This window comes from Lytechinus variegatus, chromosome 13 (assembly GCF_018143015.1).
Source record: "Lytechinus variegatus isolate NC3 chromosome 13, Lvar_3.0, whole genome shotgun sequence".
Classification (NCBI taxonomy): Eukaryota; Metazoa; Echinodermata; class Echinoidea; order Temnopleuroida; family Toxopneustidae; genus Lytechinus; species Lytechinus variegatus.
The window spans coordinates 13123748-13143838 of NC_054752.1; the positions used below are offsets into that span (position 1 = coordinate 13123748).

The 20091-nt window shown below is 35.6% G+C and overlaps 1 protein-coding gene across 5 annotated transcripts in view; it reads left to right on the top strand.

Annotated features, from left to right (window-relative positions):
• LOC121426181 (POU domain, class 6, transcription factor 2-like) overlaps nucleotides 1–19193 on the top strand; it is a 57634-nt gene extending 38441 nt beyond the window's left edge. For 4 of the 5 annotated variants that reach the window (XM_041622380.1, XM_041622381.1, XM_041622379.1 and 1 more), the window contains 8 exons: nucleotides 398–504; nucleotides 2301–2513; nucleotides 3086–3335; nucleotides 8894–9029; nucleotides 9529–9647; nucleotides 11578–11808; nucleotides 13326–13497; nucleotides 14676–19193. In XM_041622380.1, coding sequence (XP_041478314.1) covers nucleotides 398–504; nucleotides 2301–2513; nucleotides 3086–3335; nucleotides 8894–9029; nucleotides 9529–9647; nucleotides 11578–11808; nucleotides 13326–13497; nucleotides 14676–15087 — 1640 coding nt within the window. In that variant the 3' untranslated portion in view covers nucleotides 15088–19193. The remainder of the gene's footprint in view (nucleotides 1–397; nucleotides 505–2300; nucleotides 2514–3085; nucleotides 3336–8893; nucleotides 9030–9528; nucleotides 9648–11577; nucleotides 11809–13325; nucleotides 13498–14675) is intronic. The other variant, XM_041622382.1, reaches the window with a different exon arrangement.
• Nucleotides 19194–20091: the final 898 nt, after the last annotated feature.

Consider the following 20091-nt stretch of genomic DNA (forward strand, 5'->3'; position numbering starts at 1 on the left):
CTTACATCATTTTATATGTATTCTTGTGTGATTCTCCTGTGATAAGACATGATTTGTAAAAGTATTTTGAACAAAATATGACTATTATAACTGTTATTAATCTTATTGTTATTACTATTATTATTATTTTCATCATCATCATAAATATTATTTTAATTATTACTGTTACTACTACTGCTACTACTACTACTACTACTACTACTATTACTACTACTACTACTACTACTATTACTACTACTACTACTACTACTACTACTGATACTACTACTACTATTACTACTACTACTACTACTATTATTACTACTACTACTATTGAATTTGTTCTTTTAAAGGTTTTTACCTGAATACAAACCAAATATATCCCAATCATAACTATTTTTACATTGATTGTTTTTAGGTGGATCACAAGTCAGTAGTCAAGCAGTAGGAAGTCAATCCCAACACCAAACACAGCTATTAATGAGCCCTTCTCTTCAGGGTGCACAGCCTATTCTTGCCAACCAGGTAAAGCATACAGATAATTCATCTCATCTTTCTTGCTTGAATTTTATAATATGGACTTACAGTAAAGGAGAAGTCCACCCCAACAAAAAGTTGATTTGAATAAAAAGAGAAAAATCAAACAAGCATAACATTGAAAGTTTCATCAAAATCGGATGTAAAATAAGAAAGTTATAACATTTTAAAGTTTTGCTTTATTTCACAAAACATTTATATGCACATCCTGGTCGGTATGCAAATGAGGAGACTGATGACATCATCCACTTACGATTTCTTTTGTATTTTATTGAATTAAATATAATAACTTTCTCCTCATTGTCAAGTGAAATAACGATTAATTCCTGCCTGAACATGTGGAATTACTAGCATTGTTTGATACAGTATGGTTCAGTCAAGTTGGTCCTTATTGTCAAATCTGTAAAAAATGAAATATTGTATAATTCAAACAGTAAAAAAATAAAAGAAATAGTGAGTGAGGGACATCATCGACTGTCTCATTTGCATTTCATTGAGTTGTGCATATCACTGTTTTGTGAAAAATAAGCGAAACTTTAAGATGTCATAACTTTCTTAATAATAATAATAATAATAATGCTCAATTCTTGTATAATAATAATAATGCTCAATTCTTGTATAGCGCATCACACATAGCATAGCATGTCCCTATGCGCTTAAAGAAGAAATAGTGTAAGGTAAGAATAAAGTAATCAAGATATTTATATTGGACCATTAGTTCAAAGTTGGTATTTTATGCATTGAATAGATATGTTTTAAGGGATCTCCTGAATGTACATAAATCACTTTGATATCTCATTGAATTAGGTAAAGCATTCCAGAGGACAGCAGAGGCATGAGTAAAAGCACGCTCACCATATGACTTTGTAAAGACAGAGGGAACAATGAATAATGTTTTTGAGCTTGATCTAAGATTTCGGGATGGCTGGTAATATGATACTAAATCAAGTAAATAGGACGGGGCAATTTTATAAAAACAGTTGTGTGCAAAAACTAGAAGCTTGAATACAATCCGGGAACAGACAGGGAGCCAATGTAATTCTCTGAGAACTGGAGTAATTGCTTCATACTTGCGTGTTCGTGTTACTAATCTCGCAGCTGAATTTTGAATGGTTTGCAGTTTTTTAATTTGTTTAAGAGGTAATCCTGAAAGGAGACTATTGCAGAAATCAATGTGACATAAAATAAAAGCATGTACCAATTTTTCAGTGGTGGGTTTGTCCAAGAATTCACGAAGTTTACCAATTTTGTATAAGACATATGATGCAGAGTGACATTTTTGGGATATAAATTCATTGAATGTCAATTTGTCATCAAACATAACCCCTAGATTTCGACAAGAAGTACTTGCCCGTATGTCCATTCCACCAAGATTTAATATCTGGATTGATTCTGTTTCTCAATTTTGTTATTTTACATCCGATTCTGAATAAATTATCAGCGTCGTGCTTGTTCAATTTTTCTCCATTTATTAAAATCAAAATTTTTCTGGGGTTGACTTGACCTTTAAGGTAAATGAATGTAGTTGCAGTATACATTTTATACTGCTTTTCTTTCAAATGTCAATCTGTTAATGTGTATCCTATTTTTAGTACTTTATTCATGTATGTTTGAGTGATAATATAGAATTGAATTAAAAAAAATGGAATTAAAGTGAAAATGGAATTGACAGCTACGAATCTACATCTGAGGGTACCCTTGCTTTATGGAGGACAATGAATGTATGTATCATGTAATGCAAATTTCGTATTATCATTCAAAATTACCTGTTTTTGTCTGTCCAGCTATCTGGTGCCCAGCAGTTGTTGACCATCCCGTCAAACGGCGGTCAGCAGCAGATTTTGACCCTTCCGATCACCAACGCTGCTGGTCAGCAGCAGATCCTCACCATTCCTGTCACGCTAGCCCAAGGAGCCGGAGGGATCCAGTTCCTTATCCCCACAGGAACAGGTGGTCAGTTCTTAGCGTCACCCAACCTTGGAGCCATGCCCTCACAGGTACTGTAGTCTAGCATAAACTTAAAAGTAGCTTGTCATGTGACACTCGTTGGAATGCTCCCCATGGAGTGGTGATAGTAGATACATTATGTTCTGCCAAACCAGTAGCCATGCCCTCGCAGGTACTTTGGTATGGCATCTTCATAGAGTAGCCTGTTTTATATGTATGGTTTCCTGTCACTTAACACTTGCTGGAATGCTCCCCAGGGAGTGGAGATATTACTTACATTATGTGCCATCAATTCCAGGAGCCATGGCCTCATAGGTAGTGTTGTGTAGAATATTCATGTAGTAGCATGTTTTACGTATGGTCTCCTGTCACTTGACACTCGTTAGAATGTGCTCCCCAGGGAGTGGAGATAGACTTACATTATGTGCCATCAAATCCAGGATCATGGTCTCATAGGTACTGTAGTCTAGCATAATTATATAGTAGCATGTTTTACGCATGGTGCTGATATGGAGGAGGAGGAGGAGGATGATGATGATGATAATGGCGATGGTGATGATGATGATGACAATGATTTAGATGATCGTAATTGTGATTTCATTGCTTCTTCATTTTCTTCCAGGTTTTGCCATCAACTCTTGCTGCCATCCCCAGCATAACAAGTAACACCAATGTTGTCTCCTCAGCTGCACACTATGCGAAAACCAGTCAGATGACCTCAGCCACCACGCCCCTTCCTCCAGTATCGGTACTCACCGGTCAGACGGGGTTAGGGACGCTCCCCTTACCTCAGGTTTTAATGGGGGCGGGGGCGCAGGTGCTGTCGGTGTCGGCACCCAGCAGTTCAACAACACATACGCACCCTAAGACAAGTGAGTGACACATTCCTTTGCTAAAACAGAATTATGATGGTGCATTGAGAATTGAAGTCATTCATTATATAACTATCAAAAGGGCAATTATAATCTTCTTGCAAAAAGAAAAGTAATTATGCGGAATATAGTGCCAGTGGACCCTATTAATTACTGATCCAAATGTAGTTTACATTCAATCTTCTTCAATATTCAATGGAAAATTCAGATTTGGAGATTAAGTGCCGCGCTGCTTGCTTGACAATTGATTACATAACAGCACAAACATATTTTAATACTTTAGCGTATTCTGAATCAATTTGTTATTGTAGTGGAGGGTAAAATATGTGATTTTTAAGAATGAATTGTTTGTGGTTCATATACAATGTGTATTATAAATCTACAATATACCTGGGCCCCACTGCAGAAAAGTTACCATTATGGTAACATAGCCATCCAATGGTATACAAATAGCGAATAGGCATGAGTGCGATGGTGCGAGATTTCGCATTCGGTGAAAGAAAGTTGCTCTATTCAACAAGGCGTTAGCCGAGTTGAATAGAGCGTTTCTTTCTTTCACCGAATGCGAAATCTCGCACCATTGCACGAATAAGAATATTCGCTATTTGTGTTGTACAACGCCTCGGAAGTCAGCGAAAATGTGATAATATAATATTTTTTTCATATATCAAATTAAAATGATGGAAATTTTAATGCAGACAATAATTAACACAATTTTTTAGCCGCTGGCTAGCGTTGCGCACTTGAAGCAGCCAACATCGCGCATTTAATCAGTACGCGTTTACCGGCAATTATGACGTCACAAAAGATAAAGTTATGAGATCTAGGCTTGACCGAACAAAATTAGGCCTGCTAGCCTAGGCCCCTAGAGTAGGGGATCGAGATCTAAACTAGCTCAAGGCTTAATAGATATATAGTTCTAACGCAAGGTCTAGATCTATCGTTAGAATATAATGCTGAGCGTTATATGATAATCAACTTACCGTTGATGGAACTGTGCAAGTGTCCACAACACAACAGAAAAACAGCAGAGCAATCAATCAAACATGGATTTGGGGTCCAACATGAAATCCACAAAGGCACAGCTTCCGAACACGGATTTTGGGTCCAACATGAAATCCACACAGTTTAGCTCCACTGATTTTAGGTCCAACATGAAATCCACCTCTTTGGTTCCAAAAAACAAGTCCAACACCAACATTAAATCCAAACAGTAAACTAGTTCCAATTAAACATGGATACAAACAGTAGTTTCAAACAGTTTTTAAAAATCCAACTCCGACTTGTTGTCAACATATTTACAATTTTCAAGCTTAAAAATAAAAATGTTACTTTTCTCAGACTGAGTTCACGTACCGTACGGTACACTGTCAAATAAGTTCACGACTAGATCTACAGCAATCTAATTCTGAGTTCAGTGAATTGTGATAGGGCTAGGCCTAGGTCTAGAAATGTCTAACAAAGGGTCGAGGCTATAGGTCCTAGTCTATTTGTTGTAGAAAGTAACAGGCCCGTGAAAATGAAAATGTTGCACGGTATTCGATGACGATGTATTTTGGTGGATATTCAAATTATCCTGAAATATCAATTGTTCCTGGGAGAGAGACAGGATGGGTTCGTCAATTCCAGCAATCTCAAGACTCTCAGCATCGAGTGTTGCATTACTATTAGCAGGTCTAGATTTAGGTCTATAGATAGGAGTTCCATTTCTACTTTGTGTCTGACTGGAGACAAGACAAGATCCCAGACCAGTGTCAGTGGGACAAGTTGAAGTGTGTGGTACAGGTCTAGATCTGGATCTAACGTTAGATAGGTCTAGGCCTATGTTAGATCTGTTGCTTGGAGTTAGGCGTGGTCCTGAGACTCCTTGTCCTAATTTCTCTTCTTCTTGCAATGAAGATGCGATTTGGGCACTCATTTCTCTCTTCTTCTTCTTGCTTGTTTTTACATAGTTTTTGTCTCACCTGCGAAGCAAGTGAGACTATAGGCGCCGCTTTTCCGACGGCGGCGGCGGCGGCGGCGGCGTCAACATCAAATCTTAACCTGAGGTTAAGTTTTTGAAATGACATCATAACTTAGAAAGTATATGGACCTAGTTAATAAAACTTGGCCATAAGGTTAATCAAGTATTACTGAACATCCTATTAGAGTTTCATGTCACATGACCAAGGTCAAAGGTCATTTAGGGTCAATGAACTTAGACCATGTTGGAGGAATCAACATCGCAATCTTAACCTGAGGTTAAGTTTTTGAAATGTCATCATAACTTAGAAAATATATGGACCTAGTTCATGAAACTTGGACATAAGGTTAATCAAGTATCACTGAACATCCTGCATGAGTTTCACGTCACATGATCAAGGTCAAAGGTCATTTAGGGTCAATGAACTTTGGACGAATTGGGGATATCTGTTGAATTCCCATCATAACTTTGAAAGTTTATGGATCTGATTCATGAAACTTGGACATAATAGTAATCAAGCATCACTGAACATTTTGTGCAAGTTTCAGGTCACATGATCAAGGTCAAAGGTCATTTAGGGTCAATGAACTTTGGCCGAATTGGGGATATCTGTTGAATTCCCATCATAACTTTGAAAGTTTATGGATCTGATTCATGAAACTTGGACATAATAGTAATCAAGCATCACTGAACATTTTGTGCAAGTTTCAGGTCTCATGATTAAGGTCAAAGGTCATTTAGGGTCAATGAACTTTGGCCGAATCGGGGATATCTGTTGAATTACCATCATAACTTTGAAAGTTTATTGGTCTAGTTCGTTAAACTTGGACATTAGAGTAATCAAGTATCACTGAACATCCTGTGCGTGTTTCAGGTCACATGTCCAAGGTCAAAGGTCAATGAACTTTAGCCGAATTGGGTGTATCTGTTGAATTACCATCATAACTTTGAAAGTTTATGGATCTGATTCATGAAACTTGTACATAAGAGTAATCAAGTATCACTGAACATCCTGTTCCAGTTTCAGGTCACATGATCAAGGTCAAAGGTCATGTAAGGTCAATGAACTTTGGCCATGTTGGGGTTTTTTGTTGAATAACCATCATATCTCTGTAAGTTTATTGGTCTAGTTCATAAAAAGAGGACATAAGAGTAACCATGTATCACTGAACATCTTGTGCGAGTCAGAGTAGTATGCAAAGTCAGCACTGCTGCTATATTGAACCGCGTGATGCAGGTGAGACGGCCAGAGGCATTCCACTTGTTTAGAGAGGACTCTGATCTGTGTCCAGTTACTTCCATGATATCTCGGGAAGCAATGCCTGCTTGATCGAGAATGGTCACTGTAGTCGCCCGCAGGCTATGGTTGGTGTAGTGAGCTGTGAATCCAGCACTCTTTGCGATGTTTTTCATTTTGTTTCCTAAGCTGTTTAGTCCGAGAGGTGCTTTGTCATACCAGGGTCCATTTTCTGGGGTCTTAGACTTTGGCCTTTGCCAGAAGTTTGTCAATTCGGGATTCAGCAAAGTTATATATTTCATCAATGAGAATACTGGACATCTTTCAGATCCTTGCACCTCATACATTCGTCCACCAAACTTTTCATCTTCATTTTCTCGTCTTGACTTCGTTAGCGTGTCGCGATGCTCAAAATATCGAACTCCATCTTCGTCTTTTTGCAAGACATAATCATCAAATTTCATGAGATGAAGATTTTCACGACCTCTTTGTCCGAAATATGTCATGACATCAAGAAACACTTTGTTTTGTAGTCCAAGTGGTGTGTTTGTATCCACTGCATCTCATTGAGCTATTTTTGCCATGTCATTATCAGATATGGCAGTTTTGTGTTGAACATATCCTTTGCCCTCTTTTTTCAGCTTTATCATCATGGCCTTGTACATTTTCTGACTTTCTGGGAAATTTGCTGCGTCTGAAATATCCACACCTCTCACAGATTTGAAATGACGACAAACGCCAAATCTAATGGCATGCATTGTCTTTTTGGCATAAAATGTGCCATCTTCCTTTCTCAGACCGGCATAGAAGCGGCAAAGAAACTTGTCTAACTCATCCTTGGATAGTTTTTCCACGTCCTCGAGCGAGGTAGAAGCACATTTGGCAAATTCTTCCAGTCGACATTTTGCAAACTTGATACCGCGTTTTGTGTTTTTTGCATCCGCATCAGAGACAAGCTCCTCCAATTCTAGATCGGTTAACAGTGCAAATGTAGGTGCCGCCATGGTAATCCGATTGGAAAATCCAAATAAATACTCAAAAAGTTAGATTAAGATCTAGACCTAGGCCTAGCCCTGTCCGCAACGTTAACGAGCTACACTGTGAATGTGATCTAGATCGTAAAAAGCTAGTTGCTAGTAGCAATATGCTTACTCGCATACCTAATTTTTGTCATTACGTAGCACGAGTATTCGCGCATTTATTATCGTATTGTGACGTCATCTGCCTAAGCCGTGCAATGGTACAGTTTGGACGGTACATCTTGCGTGCAACGGTACGAATGTGTGACATTCAGCCTCCCATTTGATCGCGTACAACGAGCTAAGTAGGCGTTGTACAATAACTACCATGGTAACGATTATCAACAGCCAATCAAAATCAAGGATTCCATTAAAGATACCATTGCATGACAAAGTTACCATAATGGTAACATTTATGCAACAGCTAGGCCCCTGATTGTTTCATTGGTAGAAAAGTAACTTCATCATCCAGTTGCCTTAGTTCAAAACTAAGTGAAATTGAAATAAAAAAAGTTTGTTTATCACAATCTTCATTACAAAACATACAATCAAGAAATATGAATATTTGAAATAAGATGCATTATAACATAAGTGAGAATATGAAAAGTGAAATGATCACAGGAATGTTGCAAAGAACTTAAAGAAATCAATGATCCTGTAATTACACACCGATTTAACACAAAAATACAATAAAAACAAATGCAGTCAGGAGATCCAGAACAAACAAACAGAACATGAATATAATTGAATCTATATCAGTGTTACTATTGGTATCACACTTTCTGCATTAAATGGACTTTTAAATATCTTTTAAAGCTTTGTAGAGTTTTGCACTTTTTCCAGGTTGTAGAGCAATAAACATTAGAAAGAGATTGTTGTAGGAGCTGTAATAAAATGTATCAATTAATATTTTACTGAGAATATAGTCAGGGCTTCACACTAATCCTTCCTCCTTCAATTACCAACCTTCTGAAAATCATTTCATGGTATCTGAGAATTCGGTTAACACACACTGATTATCATTACAAGTGGAGCGTTCTGGCCCAGTGGATTAGTCTTCGGACTCTGAAACAGAGGGTCGTGGGTACGAATCCCAGCCATGGCGTAATTTCCTTCGGCCAGAAATTTATCCACATTGTGCTGCACTCGACCCAGGTGAGGTGAATGGGTACCCGGTAGGATTCATTCCTTGAATGCTTTAGCGCCTATATGGCCGCTCAGCTACAGCCGGGGTAATAATAATATACCAAGTATATTTCAGAGCCATTGAGCACATAATCAATGTGGATTTGCAAATATTATTATTATAATTTTGTTTTCTTCATTTGTTAAAAAACAGTCAGTACAACAGCAGTTCCTAGCCTAGTGACAACTCAGAATAGTCAAGCCCTACCTTCCCTTGCAACGGTAACGCAAGGACTAATGCGGACATCAGCAAATCAACTCAGCTTATCGGCACATGGAGCCACAACACAGTAAGATGTTTGATTTGATCTTTAATCATTTATTTTTATTAATTTTTTTTCAGGTTGTGGAAAATTACACATTAGAAATAAAGTAATCAAAATGTAGTATATGTTTTACTGAATGTATGTTAGCTTCCAATGCTACATGTATTATATTGACACATCATTGTGATAACATTTACAATGGTTTGAATATTTCATTTAATCAGTTTTTTTTTATTATGAAGTAAATCAACTCTTGATAAATCATGCCAATACATATTAATAGTGACCTTTGTACATTCTCTATATAATTGAGGTTTTTCAAGGAAAGAAGGCTAATATTTATCATATTATTATTTTTCTAATAAACCGAGGCAATAGCACTTTTAACTCTTCAAATATTTGTTAAAAATTGTTTTATTCTGAAAATTCAGTGGTTGGCTAATAATATGCAGTGCTTAGAAACATTGCATTGAGCACTTTATAAATGTTGCATATCATTCTTAATTTTGTTTTTGCTGTGTAGGTCTGTGCTTGTTTCTCAATCATCTACCACCACCTCAAACCAAACCTCTTCCCTCTTGGCATCTCATAAACTGAGCAATGCTTCAAGTGCCACTGCACTATCACTTCATGGACTGGCAGGTAAAAATGAGAGGGAACAAGCGAGAGGGAAAAATGGACCAAGAGAGAGAGAGAGGGGGGGGGGGGGGGGAGAGAGGGGGGGGGGGAGGGGGAGAGGAGGGGGTATCAGGAATGGAAGTTTAAAAGTAGATCTTAAAGGACAAGTCCACTCCACCAGAAACTTGATTCGAATAAAGAGAGAAAAATTCAACAAGCATAACACTGAAAATTTCATCACAATCGGATGTAAAACAAGAAAGTTATGGCATTTTAAAGTTTTGCTTCATTTTACTAAACAGTTATATGCACATCTTGGTCGGTATGCAAATGAGGAACTGATGACATCATTCACTCACTGTTTCTTTTGTATTTTATTATATGAAATATTTTTATTTTCTTGTCATTGTCATGTGAAATGAAGTTTCATTCCTCCCTGAACACGTGGAATTCCAGTATTTTAACATTTTGTGCTTCAGCCAAATTCGTAAAAATTGAAATATTGTATAATTCAAACAATAAAAAACAAAAGAAATAATGAGTGAGTGACACCATCAACTCATTTGGATGTAACTGGCTCGTTCATATGACTATTTTGTTAAAAAAAAGCGAAACTTTGAAAAATCATAACTTTATTATTTTACATCCGATTTTGATGAAATTTTCAGCATTGTGCTTGTCTGATTTTTTTCTATTGATTCAAATCGACATTTTTCTGAGGTTGACTTGACCTTTAAGCTTCAACTTCACTTTGGAGCTAGCCATCTGATTTATTCTTTATATTCGTTTTAAATGAACTTGAATTTTGATTGAAGGATTACTAGATATAAATGCTGTTTAAGAATATTGGATGTCCAGAGCAGAATAATTTGTGGAATTATTACCTATACGAAGCATATTAGCAGCTAAATAGATGATAATTTGTGGAATTATTACCTATACGATGCATCTTAGCAGCTAAATAGATGTCATATTTCACACGCAACTTTCAATCTGAGACCAAAGCGGTAAACATTTGCCATGTTGCCCTCTTCCGGATAATCCCATTGGAATACTGTTAAAAAAACGAGGGCATTGACATTTGCCATATTCCTGCCAGTGCGCTTGTACAGTAGGAGCCAATTTTGTTCGCTAATGTCAATATTTTTGTCAGTAGCTTAATTCTTCCAAGCCATGCCATCTATTATAAAAAGGCATCAGTGAAGATATACCCGTAGGGTGCTTTTTGACAGACAATTATCTTTATGTATTCATTGATACCCGTAATATTTTTTTTCTTTTGTTCTGTAATTTGCCAAGTGGCTTGAGCATCTAATTCAGATGGAAATTGTGCTATATAGATCCTATGCATTATTATCATTAAAGGGGAATGAAACCTTTAAAACAAGTGGGCTTGTGTGGAAAGAGAAAAATCAAAGAATAAGATCAAAGAAAGTGAGAAAAATCTGACAAATAATGAGAAAGTTATGAGCATGTGAATATTGCAATCACTAATGATATGGAGATCCTCCTATTGGCAATGCAACAAAGATGTGTGAGGTCACATGTGAACAACTTTCCCTGTGAGGGACTATAAAATACCCCCAAAATGTCATTTTTTGCTCTTTCTTATGGTGATACAAACTCTTTATCCATAATGTATTCTTTAAAAATCCATATTATTTGCCCTCTTATAGAAAGAATATATGATCTACTGATAGATGTGATAAAAGAGGCAGTTAAAGTGATATATATATATATATGTATAGAAAAGTAATGGGAAAGTTGTTCACAAGTGACATCACACATCTTTGTCGCATTGCCAACTGGAGGATCTACATAAAAAGAATTTGTTGATCTTATTGTTGGATTTTTCTGTTTCCACACAAGCCCACTTGTTTCAAAGTTTTCATTTTCCTTTAATGACTTACTATACTCCAGTCAAATGTACAAATATTTAATCCTTTTTATTCAGGTCTAAATGCTGCCCAAGGCACGGTTATCTCCCATATAGCAGCGGCCCAGGGATCTCAAAGCAGTGTAACTCAGATACTTCCTAGTCAGCTCGTTAGAAGCTCTGTAGTGTCCAGTCAAGCAAGTCATGTTACACAAGTCCCTCCCGGGCATCAGGTTGTCGTTTCCACGACGACGGCGACGAGCGCTGGCAACCACGTATCGACAGGAGGGCTGTCGAGTCCAGGTAGAGGTACTATCTTGGAAGAGGCTCCGTATTGGGAGGGCGCTTTGTTTTTTTTTGAAAAATCACCCAAATCTTTAAACTTTGTGGCAAGAGATGATAAACAATTGATTTAATTTCCAAACTGCGACAAAGGTGGCAGGCTTATTTTACTTGCAATATCATTGAAGAGATTTTTAATAATTTTATTTCATTGAAAACATTAGTATATATTTTTTCTGATATGTTTGCTGTGATATAATACACTTAATATGTTTGCACCTGTCTGTTGCTCTCTGCCTCTAATTTAAATCACAACTTAAAAAAAAGAGCAATACTTTTATTTAGCGTACAAATTTTGACCCAGTGGTCTACCAATTTGTCATGTTTTGAATTTAAAAGCTAGACCCAAATATACTTTTAACAAGAATTTCCCTGCATGGTCTGTCTCACTAATGCTAAATCTAACTTCATTTACCACAGAATACTAATATGTTAGGTGTGATTCATAAAAACATGCCTAACTCTCTTTACATACCACTCAATATGACTCTAGAAATGAATCACTATAATTGTATCATTTTTGTCTGTATCATTATGAAATGTACTGTCAGTTGGTTTCACACTGACAGAGTTCTTGCTCATTAAATCCTGGTATTATTGGATCAAGTTAACACCTAACTGAAGCCCCTCCCCAATTACCCATATTGCACCTTGATTCACGGAGCCTCGTTCAATGTTTGTTTGTGTATGTGTTTAATTGTTTGCATGCTATTTGTGTTGCTTTGGTAGTTTATCAATATTGCTATAAAGAGATATATGACACTAAATATTTGAAAACCTCAAGTCAATTTTTCCTCAGGTAAATATGTCGTTAAATGTATGGATATTTTAAATTGACAATCCTATCTATGCTGCTGTGATTTTTGCATTTAGCAGACTAATTGTGATCTCCCATTTAGAAAAAAATGCTTCAAGCTTTCTTTTAACAAATATAGGCCTAGGAATGTTATTTGTTTGGTGTTGGGGTTCGAAACTTGTGACTATTGCATATTGGGGTCATAAGCTCAAAGGTCAAAGCTCAGGAGTATCACAGTATTTTTCATGGGGAGATGAGAATCATTTATACTTTTTCACTGTTGTTGCAAAAATGATTGTTGAATGGTTGATTAAATTCTACTAGTTAGATGGTAAATAGAATTCTACTAGTTAATTGGATTCTAAAAGTTGAACAATGAATGGAATTCAACTAGTTGAATGGTAAATAGAATTCTATTAGTTGAATGTTAAATATAATTCTAGTTGAAAGGTTAATAGAATTCTACAAGTTGAATGGTTAAAAGTAACTCAACTAGTTGAGTGGTAAATGTAATTCGACTAGTCGAATGGTTAAATGGATTTGGCTTATTGAATGGTTAAAAAAATTCTACTAGTTGAATGGTTAATAAAACCCCACTCTTGTTGACTCGAAAATAAAGTTCTACTACTTGAGTGGTAAAATGAGGACATTATTTGTTTTATTTTTATTTCCTGATTTCTCTTCTCAGTGAGTAACATGGGTAATGCTGCTGAAGTGGATGGAATCAACCTGGAAGAAATCAAGGAGTTTGCCAAGGCTTTCAAAATTCGAAGATTATCTCTTGGTTTAACGCAAACACAGGTTGGACAAGCCCTTAGCCAGTCAGAAGGACCAGCTTACAGTCAGTCAGCTATTTGTAGGTGAGGAACATATCTAGAGGACTCCATGGATTAAAGGGAAATGCACCCCAATATAAAGTTATTTTAAAGAAAAAAAGGAAAGAATATAAAAAGATGTGTGAAGTTATGCACATAATCATACATGCTATTAGATTATTTTGTTTATTTCATAAAGTTGTAATCACTAGACCTATTGAGATTTGAATTTGTCCGCATATATGGTGTCATAGAAATTAAGGGTAAGAACAACTTCTTCAATTACTCCAATACACAAGAACAAAAAAAATCAACACTTGTGTATTTCTCTCTGATTGCATAGGTTTGAAAAAGTTGACATTCCATCAATGAATTCATTTAATTTCCCTTATCTGATTGCATAGGCTTGAAAAACGTGACATATGAAAGAATTCATTCATTTCTCCATCTGATTGCATTTGGTTTTTTAAAAAAAATGGACATCACTCCAAAGAATTCATTCATTTCTCTCATCTGATTGCATAGGTTTGAAAAACTTGACATCACATAAAAGAAATCATTTATTATACTCATCTGATTGCATAGGCTTGAAAAACTTGACATCATAGCAAAGAATGCTCTCATTTCTCTCATCTGATTGCATAGGCTTTGAAAAACCTGACATTAGAATATAACATTCATTTGTTTCTCTCATCTTTTAATTTAGGTTTGAAACACTTAAAATCACATCAAAGAAATCCTTAGTTTACTTTTAATTGCATGGGTTTGAAAAAAATGACATTATATATAAGGATTCTTTCATTTCAAAGTGACATCAAAATTAAAGCATTCATTTATTTCCCGTCATTGCATAGGTATAAAGACTTGACATCACATCAAAAAATCTATTACATGTAATTTCTCTCATCTGATTGCATAGATTTGAAAAACTTGACGTAACATCTAATGTTTCATTAATTTGTCTGAACTGACTGCATAGGCTTTGGAAACTTGACGTCACACCAAAGAAATCATTCATTTCTCTCATCTGATTGAATAGATTTGAAAACTTGACACCACACCATTGAATCATCATGCATAACTCTAATCTGATGGAATTTGTTTCAAAACCCGGACATTTCACTAAAAAATCATTAATTTCTCTCATCTGCTTGCAAAGGCTTGGAAATTTTGACATTACCCAAAATATATTATTCATTTTATTTCTCTCATCTCTCTAATAGATTTGAAAAGCTTGATATCACACCAAAGAGCGCTCAGAAGATAAAACCAGTTTTAGAGAGGTGGATGGCCGAAGCTGAGGAGAGGCACAAAAACGGTCTGAATCAACTCACAGACTTCATTGGTAGCGAACCCGTTAAAAAGCGCAAAAGACGGACATCCTTCACGCCTCAGGCTCTGGAATACCTCAGTAGGCACTTCGAGAAGAACACGCATCCAACCGGCGCTGAAATGACAGCCCTCGCCCAGGAGCTTAACTACGATAGGGAGGTCATCAGGGTGTGGTTCTGCAACAAACGACAAGCTCTGAAAAACACAATCAAGAAACTGAAAGCTGCCGAGGCTACCATGAATAATAACTCTGAGGAGGTGGAGAGGTCGACGGTTGTTGTAGAGAGTCCCGAGCATGTGTAATGACCCTCTGAAAAGGAAAATACAGGGAAGACAATCATGGTATTCTTGAGACTCTGGGAGATAATTCAGATTGGATGATGTTGAACAGACGCAGAAACATATGAATGGGGCAATGATGAACCCAAGTATGAAGAGTCATGAAGCTGGATGGAATGCGACCAAAGAAAAACTGAAAATAGAGCTGTGCTCATATACGAACCTGAGACCAGATTGACAACTGGTTCTAGATGAATGACTTCTCACATTATATTTTATTTTATTTCCTCACTTTCTACATTCTTTTTATTTTTTTAAACTGTGGATCAAGAGTAAATCTATTCAGAAATCATCTGGATAAAATGATAGCTGGTGATAATCAAGTACTTGAGTCCTATATTGTGGAATTCTTCTTTATTTCCAGCTTTAATTACTGCTGTCATTGTTTGCAGTCAATTGCTGACATGAAATTTGGAATCATGACTTATGAAATACAATGTAAATTGACTTCATCAGTATCAAAATTGCTGTCACAACTAATTTAGGGCCTTCCTTTTGAATGTATGAATTCATCAAATATTTTTTTTTTGTTCAAGAAGGACCAAAAAGTGTATGATGCGAAATTTCAGGTTTGTGTGGACGTCATATTACTCAGATGGAGACTGAACGATGCATCGAGAGATAATAAAATGAGATTGTTTTTAAGATTGTTACGATATGCTGCTTGTATGACAGCGATTGCTATCGAATGCTGGTTAATAATTGTCTTTTTTTTTGTACATCCACCGTAGGACCAATGTTTCACACTGGAGTAGTGAAACCTTGTAACTTTTTATTTTTTAAATATATATGGTTCTAATGTGAGTGCTTAGTTTTTGTAATATTTTCCACTGGCTTGGAAAGGTGTAGATGAGCAATGTTTGCTTCAACATGTATAGATGTGGTGCTTTGAATGAGAAAAAAATAATGTAAAATATAACTGGCTTATTTATTGTCCTTTTTAAAAAAAAAGAAGAAAATAGTGAACAAAATTGCGTTGATAAACCAACTCTTTATGCTACTGCTGTTTGTACCCTGTAGAAAAGATTCTATTTGTTCGTAATTTGTGCAATGGGCGTTATTTAGCCAAGCTTTTTCCTTGAAACATATTTTGGACGTGAAAATCTGAAACTTATAATTCTGTTTCTGAAATAGGGCAGAGAAGGATCATCAATGTGGGTACATTGTAGTTATTTTTGAAGATCTTAATGTTATACAGCATCTTTATCTTCCATCTGTCCTCATCATAGTGATTTTGCCATCTAAGTATTAGCTCACATATTAACTTTTCTATGTGTTTTCGTAAGTTTGATTATGAGTATGTAGTCAAGAACACTACACAGGAAGCTGTAGCTGGGACTACATCAATGGGCATTTTACATGTGATAGGATAAATTATCATGGCATGAATACTGTTTGGCTGTTTGATCTCAAAAGAAGAGCTCTGTTTGGAGGGAAAGGCTTTACTATTGGAACTGAAATATGGTGATTGTGAATCACTCAAATAATGTTTGTAATTGTGTTTTTTTTTCTCCAAATGTCATAAATGATTTGAATCAGTCCTATGTGATTGTGGTATGATGAACTCAAAATGTGCCACTTTCGTTTTATGTACTTAATACATTAGAATGTTTACAGAATCTGTTCTTAATGCACTTGTGTGTTTTTGTACCCTTTTCCCCAGTTTTCCTTTCTTCATTTAACTCCTGTAATACCTCGTATTTGTAGCCATTTTCCATCCTGTATTTCTCTTTGTAAGTTTATTCGAAGTGATTTGTACTTTGGTGTACCTAATTATCATATCGATTTCTACGTAATTTGAAAGAAAGAAAAAAATGGAGTTTGTCATTGACTATTTGTAATAAGTAAACTGTGATTAAGTAATAGTATTCATACATAAATTTATTTGTTCTTAAAGACTTAATACTGATCAATGTCAGTCTTCATATTACCATAATTTTCCCAAGTTTTCATCCTTGCACATTTGTTTAAAATTGTTTTCAATGTTTGTAGCTTGTTTTAGATGGATTTAGAACACATTTTAACACAAATGATTATTTTGCCAGCCCTGGTTTTATGTTCAAAATGCCTTGATATGGGACTTGCTTTTTATTTGTATATCATCCTGTACTTGTTTTATTAGATTTTGCAATATTTATTTTGCTTTGTATGTAGGATATTGATGTATATTATTTGCTTTACTTGAAACCATTCCTCTCTCACTTTTGCCATGAGGTTTATATTATTAGAATACAATTATGATTTTTACTTGATGAAGAAAGAATCTTGTGCCCTTTAAAATCAGTCATTTTTTTTAAATCCTTGCCCTTTTTGCTGAATATATGCCAGTTTTAAAAGGATTGTTTGCGCATGTTTGAAGATTATACATGAGACCCACACATGACATAGGCCACTGCTGTTCATAACTGAATGTGAACAGAGGACATAAACACATATATGATTATTATACGTGAATGTGTACATGAGATACACAGGCCTATGATGTTTACACATGAATGTGTACATGGGACCCACACACACACATATGATCATTATATGTAAATGTGTACATGAGACACACAGGCCCATGATGTTTATACCTGAATGTGTACATGGGACCCACACACACAAACATATGATTATTATATGTGAATGTGTACATGTACATGAGACACACGTACAGGCCTATAATGTTTATACTTGAATGTGTATCAGGGACTCACACTCACCCATATATGATAATCTTATGTGAAATGTGTACATGAGATACACAGGTTTAGGATATTTATACATGAATGTGTACATGGGACCCACACACACACATATGATTATTATATGTGAATGTGTACATGAGATGCACAGGCATATGGTGTTCATACTTGAATGAGTACCTTTGACACATACACACATATGATTATTGTATATGAATGTGTACATGAGACACACAGGCCTATAATGTTTATACTTGAATGTGTATCAGGGACACACACTCACCCATATATGATTATCTTATGTGAAATGTGTACATGAGATACGCAGGACTATAATGTTTATACTTGAATGTGTACATGGAATACATGTACATACACACATACATATATGATTACTCTATGTGAGAGTGTGCATGAGACACACAGGGCTGTGGAGTTTATACTTGAATGTGTACATGGGACACACACACACATATGATTATTAATATGTGAATGTAACCATGAGAAACACCTGTAGGCCTTGATGTTTAGACTTGAATGAGTACATGTGACCCACACACACATACAATTATCATATAAGAATGTGTACATGAGAAACACAGGCTTATGACATTTATATTTGAATGAGAATATGGGACACAAACATATATGATTATTATATGTGAATGTGTACATAGACACACACATACTATGATGATTATACTTTAATGCGTACATGAGACACAAATACATAGATCTCATTTTCCTTGAATTTGAACATGAAACACACACACACATATGATGAGCCTATGTGAATGTGTACACAAAACATACACACACCCATAATGATTGTACAATATAAAAATTGAATATATTTTACACAAACTAAACTTTGCTTTGACTTTTGCAATAATTCCATTTGACACTTGAGACCATGCTGTATAAAATAAGATCATACAGGTAGCACTAAAGGCTTTAGGATGATATTAACCCATTGCAAACCAGAATTGGTGATCTATGTACAAAGCCAAGGGAATAACAATTCAGCTTACAGTGGTTTTACCCAATGAGGGTAGTATATAACAGTCATATCTTGGAAAAGAAAGTTGACTTTATTATTATGTATGCGAGCAAATTCCTTACAAGTAATATCTTCTTTTGCGCTCATCCGTTGTATCCAAGGTTTGGTTGATTTCCATCAAAAATAATTTAATGCGGAAAGATTTTCAGCCTCTACAAAATTGTGGACTTGGTGTGTTATTGCAGAAGTAATATCATTTCCATTCTCTCCTTTTTTCATGGTTGTAATGAGAATAATAAATATCTAATCACAAAAAGTATGGGGTTTTGACAAGACCTACGCAATTGTATTTTCAGGCAACTGAAGAAGAATAATCATGTTGAATTTTTCTTTGATTTGTAGATGCTGCATTGTAATCATGTGACGAAACTCAGACACACTTGTCATAAAAGTGTCTTTGATTGAATATGCAGTAGACAAGTGATACAATACTGAAATGTGCAGTATTCCCTTTACTGTATATAGTGTGTATATTATGACCAATGACCTTTACAGCATTATTTATTTCAAAGTTATGACCGTGATTGGGAACATAACATTCTGATCCTACCATTGAATTTCAATGAGAATTGAAATTGTTCTACTTGTCATCACGAGTACTTGATATTCTTTATATTTGAGACATGGGCCTGTGTTCTGAACTCTGGTTTAAATTAAAACTTTGGTTTTGAAGTTCTGATGTAACTATGAAAAGCCACATGTGGCATAAATCCCTAATGGTAGGAGTTCAAAGTATCAGCTTTTATGACTCTCAAATTATTCTTAACAGTCTGGGAAAGGTAAATAACATTATTTTTACCGTTAAAGAACACATTTAACATGAGAAGCATCTAATGTAAACAATATTTTCATGATTTTGGCTTTGCATAATTTTAGCACAGAGTTAAACCACGATTTAAGTTAAACCCGACTTCAGAATACGGGCCATAGAGTCTGAGTAGAGCTCTGTTGTCCCTCATCATTTTTCACAGTACTAGCAATGAGTGATTTTTATTTGGTAGCTTTACTCTAGCAGCTTTTTGATCAATGTGCTGATTTACTACAGTTTGTTACTTTTCTACAATTATTAGGACCAATTTATACTATTCAAATTATTACCAAACGTGGATTTATTCAGTCAAATATTTGCCAGTGGTGTAGAATTTTTTTTGTAATGTCCTTGAATCAACTGTAAATTTGTGTAGAGTCCAAAACGTGTCGTTTCTTTTTCCAGCTTCA